This window comes from Hordeum vulgare, chromosome 1H (assembly GCF_904849725.1).
Source record: "Hordeum vulgare subsp. vulgare chromosome 1H, MorexV3_pseudomolecules_assembly, whole genome shotgun sequence".
NCBI classification, from domain to species: Eukaryota; Viridiplantae; Streptophyta; class Magnoliopsida; order Poales; family Poaceae; genus Hordeum; species Hordeum vulgare.
The window spans coordinates 495,489,223-495,498,561 of record NC_058518.1 but is presented as its reverse complement, the minus strand read 5'-3'; the positions used below and the strand labels follow the sequence as shown (position 1 = coordinate 495,498,561).

Sequence of the window (9,339 nt, the reverse complement as noted above, 5' to 3'; positions counted from 1 at the left end):
CATCAGAGTATGAGCCAACGAAAAAAAGTTGGCCCTAATCACAAAGAAAAACTCCAACGAGCCCCATAAATAGATAACCCACTAGACAAGACAACAACTAGACCCGTAACTAGAGAACCTGATTGAATGAACTGAGTGGATTGCTGAGCGAGTAAAAGTCATGTTTAAACTTGAAAAAGACGTCAGCTGACTGAGACATAACGATGCCTCAGCCGGCAGAGTCCCAGACAAGCCAGATACTTCCCCTGTACCTAAATACCTGTAATTGGAGGAGGAACTTGGGAGTACTATTCAAAAATAAATCATAATAATTGCCTACAAAAATATACTCCCTCCGTTTCTAAATATAATTCTTTTAAGATATTTCACTAAAAGTCTACATATGAAATAAAATGAGTGAATCTACACTCTAAAATATGTCTAGAAACATCCGTATGTAGTTCACTAATAAAATCTCTTTAAAGACTTATATTTAGGAACGGAGGGAGTATATATCTCCGCTACAACACGAACTAGTAACTTATTAGATTGCTTTGAACTGGTCACTAACGTTACCGATTTGTGGGCGTTTCATCAGCACTCAGTAGTTGAATGGCAATATATAGATCATCAAAATTCTGAACCTGTCATGTCATGGATGAAGTAGGTGCCTTGGAACGGGTCAGCAAGATGCATGGCGCTTGGTTTGACAGTTACCTTGGCACAAGAAGACGACGACCAAGAACAAATAGGCAGGAGGGGTCGAAGTCAAGGTGCCGGCGTATGTTACGGTCTCAGTCTCCGGAGTCCAGCCATGATGGCAACGGCGAGAGTGTGCCCTGTTTGTACACGTACTACTAACGTTCGGTACGTCCTCGTGACACGGAACTGACGTAGTAAAATGCCTGCATTCTTCATCGATGCAACGTGTAGTGATACAACGGGCATGGTGGACCTTGACTCGCTCCGGCCATTGTCGTACGCCCCTTCTTCCTACCTCTTTGGTGCCGTTAACCGTCTCTACGTCGTCACTCGTTAACCATTAAACCGCGGGCTATGCCAAATAGCGGCACACTGTTCGTGCATGGGGTATAGCTGCACTAGTTTGTAACATCATTAGACAATCTTACATAATTACTCTGTCCTGTCTTGAAATATTTGTCGAAAATATAGATGTACCTGTATTTAGGTACTACTCTCTCCGTAAACTAATATAAAAGTATTTAGATCACTAAAACAGTGATCTAAATGCTTTTATATTACTTCCTCCGTTCCTAAATATAAGTCTTTTAAAGGTTTCATTAATGGACTATATACGAATGTATATAGACATACTTTAGAATGTATATTCATTTATTTTGTTTCGTATGTTGACCCCTAGTGAAATCTCTTAAAAGACTCATATTTATGAACGGAGCGAGTTGTTTACAGAGGGAGTTTATTTTAGTTTTAAATACATTCATTTTGATTCATTTCTTCGACAAGTATTTTCATATGAAAGGTTTATCGACATCATGCTCGAGTTGCTATAGCCAGCTATCTAAAATTTTGCAGTCAACCCTTTGCCTCTCTCGACCGGCGACACAGTGGTTCGCTATATTGTTCTTATCTCCGACTCGGTCCCGCCTCACCCTCGACGGAGACGCCGCATCCGATTCGCTGCCTCGCTCTCTTTTTCAACAAAATTGACCGACGCTGATTCTAATATTTGGCAAATATAACCATTATCAAACACTTAAAACAGATTTATGCTTCACCGTGTCCTAAAAAAGGTGTTTGGCCAGTCATGAATAATCTTTACAGAAAAACAGGAGGAACAAACCAGGTACATGATCTGAAATCATCTTACGAGCATCTGAATATCTAGTGCTAGTATCCCGAAATTGTACAACTACGAGCTACGTCACTAGGTACAAAAAAAAAAAGAAACACCCGATCGAGGTGGTCAAACCATGCATGGAGAGGCCGAGATAGCGGAAGCTAGTACGTCTCCGGTATGGTTGAGAGGCGAGGCCTCCACGCAACCTCGCACGGGCTCAACACGCCGCCGGCGGCGAGGACCCCCGCCGTCCGGGATCCGATCTCCGCGGCGGCCTGGTCCTCCAGCCTCGCCATGAACTCCGCGGCCTCCTTCCTCGTCATCAGCACCTTCAACCGCACCCCGCCGTCCTGATCCACCGGCCACGCCACCTCCTTCGTCCCTTCGACGCCGTGTTGATCCGCCCCGTCGGCGACGACGTTCTTGGCCGCCGCCGGCCGCTCCTTCCTCCTCACCCTCCTGGCGCCGGCGACGGTGGCGTCCATCACCCTGGTTTCCTTGCACATGCGCGGCAGCGTCATGGCGTTGCCCATGTTTGAATCGACTTCGAGGGGGTGAGGAGGGGAGGAGGTGGTCGTGTGTTTCGGTTTGTGAGCGACGCTTCTGTGTGTGTGTTATTATATAATAGGGATGGATCGAGGCGGCGAGGGTGGAGGTGAACCAAGGAGACCCGTTCAAAGATGAGAGAGCAGTCGATCGATCAGTGTGGTCAAGTGGCATCAGCACGGCAATCTCGGGATGATTTCGTGGCCTGCGTGCAGTGAGGGGCGGGCGAAAAAATAGAGGTGGTCAAGCACGGGGCGCAGGACCTACCGATCAAGAATGGTTGGCACTGTTCTCGTTGTTTGTTACAGTATATATATGTGGATTCAAGGGCTTCTGCCCTTTGGTCAAAATGTTTTGTTGGTGATTTTGTATTTCATCGGATGAAACCGCCAGGTTTCGTGCCTGCTGGGATGTCTACGATCATCCCTCACATCACGAACCGGGTCGAATATCCTAAGGACAATTTTAGGCGTGAGCCGACTGATCGGCTGACTTAACCCTATTAGGACTGGCTAGCAAAAGAACCCGTTGCAAATCATACAACACGTCTTAACCTAATAATCATGACTTAAGATCTTTATTTAAACTTACTGTAAAAATAAAATTTAAAAATTGTTAAATAAGTAAAATAACATCATATTTAGATTGTACGCATCACTATAGATTCAAATTACATTATAAATAGAAATTCAAAAAATTAAATAGGTAAGATACATTATATTTCGATTCAACACATTTTTTGAATGAAAGTTCATATGTAATAATTTAAAATTAGAGTTACAGTTTAAAAGATATAATTTTTTAAAGTATTTTTTAATTACAATTGGACCGTGGATTAATTAACAACATGGATCGGCCTCGTTAATTACACCATAAATATAATTTTTAAATTTTTAAATAGATAAAATAACATTATATTTAAATTGTGCGCATCACTATTGATTAAAATTACATTATAAACAGAATTTTAAAAAATTTAAATAGATAAACTAACATTATATTCAGATTCTACATATATTTCTAATAAAATTTCATATATAATAATGTAAAATTAGAGTTACCGTTTAAAAGATATGATTTTTAAAGTATTTTACACTTATAATTGAACTACAGGTTAATTAATTAAAAACTGTAGGGGTGTTTTCGAAAACACACAGAAAACGATTGTTTTTTTTACTCAAGTATGTACTGCGAGTTTATTTTATGAAAACTAAAGAAGGTTTCTACAAAAAATCCAAAAAACGATTCGTTCTCTGACTTAATTATGTACTGCGGGTTGATTTCGGAAAATCGCAGGGGTTTCCTGTAAACATACAAAAAATAATTCGTTTCTCACTTAAATCCGGACTGCGGGTTGATTTTGGAAAACTCTAGGGGGGTTTCTGTAAAACGACCACGACGGAGGACAGAAGCACTCCGTGTTTTATTATTAGGGAGAGACTAGGACCACTTGATCTCCCTGCCTCCATGACATGAGCGCAAGTTGCAAAAGCAGCACATCGACCCCCCTACTCCTTCTATGCTCCTTGACACTGCCGTAGGTCCGCATCTCTCCTCCTTGCCTTGTGGTTCACCTGATTTTACAGCGGCAAAATCCCTACCCTCCACTCCTGGCGGCCACTGAGTAGGGCAGAGAACGAGGCTGGAAGTACGAGAAGGGTATTTGTATAATGGGTTTAACCAAGCTCAACCCCTCATATGCTGAGGTAATACCCTACGTTCTACTTTGTTTTGTATTAATGCGCTTTGGGGGGAGGGAGAGAGGGGGGGGGGGGGGGGGGGATGGATACAACATGTTGATGGTGATGGGAAGCGAGGTATCAATCTAATGGCATATATGAGAATGGCTACCCTAGCCTTGTGTTATATGTGGGACGAGAACTAAGGTTTCCAGGATTCCTAACCGACTTCATTTGTAGATGTTTCTTGATTTGTACGTAGAGAACATGGCTCGTCCTGAAGTCAGTCCCCTCGGCTACGGGCTTGAGTGCGGCCACCGCCAGGCCTCCTTGGCCTTGAGACCAGCACACCGTTAGACTTCCTCGTCAGTGGACTACACCGACACCTTGTACAATATCCTCCGAGCTCGTGTGGAGTTTTGAAGTCTTGCGGCCACGAGAGCAAAATCTAGACGGGCTTGCTAGCGACAAACATGGTCCACCTGTCCGACTTCAACAACTCTCGGACTTTGTGTATGGGCTACTTCAGAGAATGTTGTGCCAAAGCCTCACTACCCCCGAGCATGGCCCCCAAGGTCCTATGCATTCGCGGTTTCGCGTCTTCCGATCCTTCACGGCCTATGGAGGTCCGATCTTGACGCTATTCTTTTTTGCTTGGGGCTGATTTCTGCCAAAGGACCCTCACAAGCTCTATGGTTGAGTTGTGAACGAGGGTGGAGCTGCCATCACAGTCTCGTAATCTATGAGCTATGCTTCTCTCTCGAAGGGGAGTGAAGAGGGGCATGTAGTGTCGAATGATAAGGTAGCAACCCTGAGAGAGGGTCATGACTGTATCCAAGTGTTTTCCAGATCATTGTGGAAATTAGGACAGGTAATCCGGCCTGGGTATGTGCTGTGTGTTTCACGCCTGTTGTGAAGTTCGACATGTGATGAGCGAGAGTGGGCTTGCCACTGTGAGTATCGATGTTTGGAAGTGGGCTTAGGCTTCACTGTATCGTCCGTTTTTTTTTTTGCAATTAATTGGGCATCAATCTTCTTCTTCTATATCTATATTCATATTTATACCTAATATTAAAGAGAGGATTGTGTCTCCATTTTTTTTTCAATTAGTCTTTTTCATACGTTGTCCTATTCATTTCACCTGTTTGAGCCTCGGAGCAATAAAAAAATAAATTCGTCAACAACATGATTCAACCCCTGGTGCATTTTGAACAAACCATAGCTACCAGACCATCTGATCCAGCCCGAAATTCTTGTTAGGATGAAGGAGCTTATTGTGTTTGATTGTGCCCACTAATGAAACCTGGGCCAAAAGACCATGACCTCCTCTATGCCATTCGCTGCGTCCAACAAACAGCGTGTATTCAATCAGTACAAATTGCCAAAAAGTAGATATGCATGCGAGAGGATGCGAAGTGTGGACCTCCCACTAAAGATCAAACTCCGTTAGCCAATTGAGTACACAACGATTGGTGTATATGTCGACAGCGATAAAATATAAGAGTTGTTAACAGCAAACACATCTAAAACACGTTTCCAAATTTGGAACGTGGTTGTTTTACAAACATGAATTAATTTTTGAAACATGAATGTTGTCAAATTTCTGAACATTTTTTTAACTCAAACATTTGTTTTAAAACATGAACAATTTTTGAATAAAATGGCAACATTTTTTGATATTGTGCAAACATGTTTGTAAATTAGCGAACATTTTATGAAAAAGGAACATTTTCTGACAATGTGAACATTTTTATGTAATCATTTTCTTTTATTTTCTGAAACTTTTGAGATAAAATATAAGATGAACGTTTTTCGAAATTGGGAATAATTTTGAACAATTTTTTGAAATGCAATTTTTTAAAATCTTGAGCATTTTTTAGAATGAACGATTTTTAATTTTTTGAAATATAAGGGTCATTTTTTGAAATTGTGAAAAAAGAATCCACGAGCATTTTCAAAGTACCTGAACATTTTTTGAACTAGGTACATATCTTGAAAACAAGAATAGTTTTTTGAATTCAATGCAAAATTTAAAATTTTCAAATAAGGTTGAATTGAGGAATAAACTCGAAAAAGGAATGGAAATATTTTTAAAACAAAACCGGAAAAAGGAAAAGGAGAAAAAAAAGAAACAAAAACAGGAAAAAGTGGACAGATAAATAAAGAAAAGGTAAACAGAAGAAACAAGAAAAACCCCGGTTTAGGGAACCTTATAGAAAGTTCCCAAAACCCGTAAAACCGAAAAAAAGAGATAATGTAATGGGGCCGGTTCATAGCTGTTTTGGTAAATCCATATTTAACATTTGTTATTTCCTTCGTTCTTAAATGTAAGTCTTTTTAGATGTTTCATTAAAAAAATACATACGGTTGTATATAGACATATTTTAGAGTATAGATTCACTCATTTTGTTCCGTATGTAGTTCCCTAGTGAAATCTTTAAAAAGACTTATATTTAGAAACGCAGGGAGTACATTATAATGTCGAGCAAATGCATAGGGGGTCAATCGTTTGCTTGGAACCTCTCCGATACATTGTAAAGTTGTACGCGTATGTGTCTACAACCTTTGCCGTATAAACACGAATCCGCCATGCCTGACCTTTTCCTAAAATACAGCAGTAGCCACATCTTTTCCCTTACTTCTATACTTCTTTTTCACACACATAGCCTTCGCCCTAAGCTGCGACAACCTGATGACATGGTCGTCATCATCCTGAAGCATCTAGCCGTTGTTATGATCCCCAGCGCATTTGAGCTTCCTTGGCCGAATCCTCACGCCACATGGATTGCATCGGAAGGAAAATTCATTCCGATAAAGAAAATCTCGAACAATGCAGCTTGGAGGGCAAATTTCATAATTTAATCTACATCGACTGCTGCAATCCTACTTCACACTCGGTGATGCTTTTTACAATTACGTGAACCAATATATTCATTCAGATGTCGCCCCTAGACATCATCCGTTTTCAATGGTTGTTGTTGGTTGTGTCACCATGATCAGTGCCATCCGCGGATATGAACCGGATGTTGTCAATTTCTGCATCACCTTGTCGCGGTCTTCAAAATGTCGTTCCAACCTGATTCTTTTATGCCACTTTGTTAACCTTATATTTAGGAGTTAGATCAGGTAACTTAGTAGCAACTTTAAACTGAAAATGACTACAACGTGAATGCTCTGAGTGAATTACACCATCAGATTTATTGTTTTCTAAATGACTTTAAAAAAAGGCCATTATCTCATTCTTGCATATGTTTAAAATTGTACTTAATGACTACCATATTTCTATAGACCAATTCTCGAGTCTTGCACAATGTGTTCTTCTAGTAGAAGGGTGTCGTCGTGTCGGAATTTTTTTTCTCAATTGCAACGTACCTACATACATATTTACTAGTGATTAATGACATACAAGGCATTTGCCCGCGTTTCACAAAAATAATATAGAGATAAAATCAGACACATGCATAGTTGAACTGAACAAGTTCCAAAGGATCTAGGTTTTCACTGCAAACCAACCAATCAGGCTACAAGTTACAATAAGTTGTTCACGTGCTTGAACAAATACACTCCTCCAAATCGACATACTACATAGTTAGAACATCACTGCGTTTACTCGTCTTCTAGCCAGCCAACATTAGAATGCATGCATGCATGCATACCTACGTAGTCGCGGATGCACACATGTCAGACATACTACATAGAAAGATCGATGGATGTCAAGGCAAGAAGATCGAGTAAGGCTCAAGAGCAGCCAAGCCTAAGCTCAAGATCCAAACCTCCGGCCCCCAGCTCCAGGTCCACCGCCAAGGCAGCCTTCGCCCCCTCCGCGGCCGCCGCGGGGGAGAAGAAGCTGTAGACGGCCGGGGCCGGCGTGGATGTGCCGCCATAGTCGCCACCGGCGCAATGCGGCGGCGAGAAGTTGAGGTTGGGCACCCAGTCCCTGTGGACAGCAGCCGGAGCTGGAGCCGGAGCTACGGGGAAGGAGGAGGAGTAGTAGTGGCGGATCATGGCCCTCTCCCGGCGGTGCACGTTCATGTGGCCCCCCAGCGCCTGCGCCGACCGGAACTCCCTCTTGCAGTACCCGCACGTGTACGAAGACGACGGCGACCTCTGCGTCGGCCACGACACGCCGCCGCTGGCGGAGGCGTAGCTCCATGCCGCAGCCGGCCTCAGCAGCAGCACCTGCCGGCGGTGGTTGTCGAGGTGGCCGCGGTCTCCTCCCGTCGCGCCGCTCCTGCTCTCCATCAAAGCTAGCTAGGTACTGGCTCCTCTCGCGTTTCTTGCGGGGTGTGTGTGTGTGTGTGTGTGTGTGTGTAACTCGTGTGCATTGTAGGATGGCTACTGGCTGGTATATATGGTCTTCAACACATGTACACAGTCACTCACATGTTTGAATGAATGATATGAGTGAGGGTGTGGAGGATGGATGGATGGATGGACAGACGGAAGTGACCAAGTGCACGCGGAGTCAAAGGTGTAGAGCGAGGATGGATCGATAGTGGATAGTGGGTGATGTTGCAGCCGAGATGCCCTCAGAACAATGCTCTCCGTTTCAGGGAAGACTATGTGACATGTGTTGGCAATGTGCTGAGCCTACTTCCCCTCTGGACACGACATCATGTGCACCCAAACAGGCCCAAACTACATATATCGGCATATATTTCCATCGTGTCACTGTAGTAGCTAGTACTGTCTGCCTCGCTTCTGACTGCTTCATGGCATAGCTAAGATGCTAGGCACGTAGTAGCTGCAAGCCTACGTAACCAAGGAGGCAAAAAGACAGCGGCTGTACGCGACCGATGCTCCGAAAGCGTACGCGGCATTTGCCCTCTCTATTTCCCGAGTTTGACTGCATCCCTTTTCTCTTCGATTTTCGTTTTCTTTTGAGCCAATGAAATGTTACCGACTGGCTCGGTTTGATCATCACGTCAGTGTCATAACTCTTACGTCCCATCAATCATGTCACACACACAATGCTGCATTCAAAGCCCGGCCGAATATTATCCGACTTCCGTCAACGCAGTGCATGCATGTCTGCAGCCTCAAGCATTGCGCCCATTGGCCAGCACTAGACATGTTTGGGCGCTGGCAGCCATGATGGTAACCCAAAGATGATGTAGAGTTTGCCATGTATACATGCATGCACGTCTCCTTTTGAGTTTTTACCGTTGGAAATTGTAATGTGTGTGACTCAAGTTATCCATGGTATATGTCTTCTTTTCTGATGAGATGTTGCTACTCTTACTCTGCCTGCAAGGGTCACAAGAAGATAGCTGGTATCGCAAGCGGGAAGCATCTGATGTAAATATATGTAGATAC

General features: G+C 43.2%; 1 protein-coding gene across 1 annotated transcript; it reads right to left on the bottom strand.

Moving 5' to 3' along the window:
• Positions 1 to 7,488: 7,488 nt before the first annotated feature.
• On the bottom strand, positions 7,489 to 8,354 carry LOC123418709. Its single transcript, XM_045107048.1, has one exon. It carries the CDS (start codon positions 8,263 to 8,265, stop codon positions 7,762 to 7,764), a length of 504 nt encoding a protein of 167 aa, XP_044962983.1. The 5' UTR covers positions 8,266 to 8,354; the 3' UTR covers positions 7,489 to 7,761.
• Between the last annotated feature and the right edge of the window lie 985 nt (positions 8,355 to 9,339).

Bases quoted from the DNA above. Each gene is read 5' to 3' on its own strand.
- LOC123418709 (XM_045107048.1), bottom strand. From the start codon at position 8,265: ATGGAGAGCAGGAGCGGCGCGACGGGAGGAGACCGCGGCCACCTCGAC.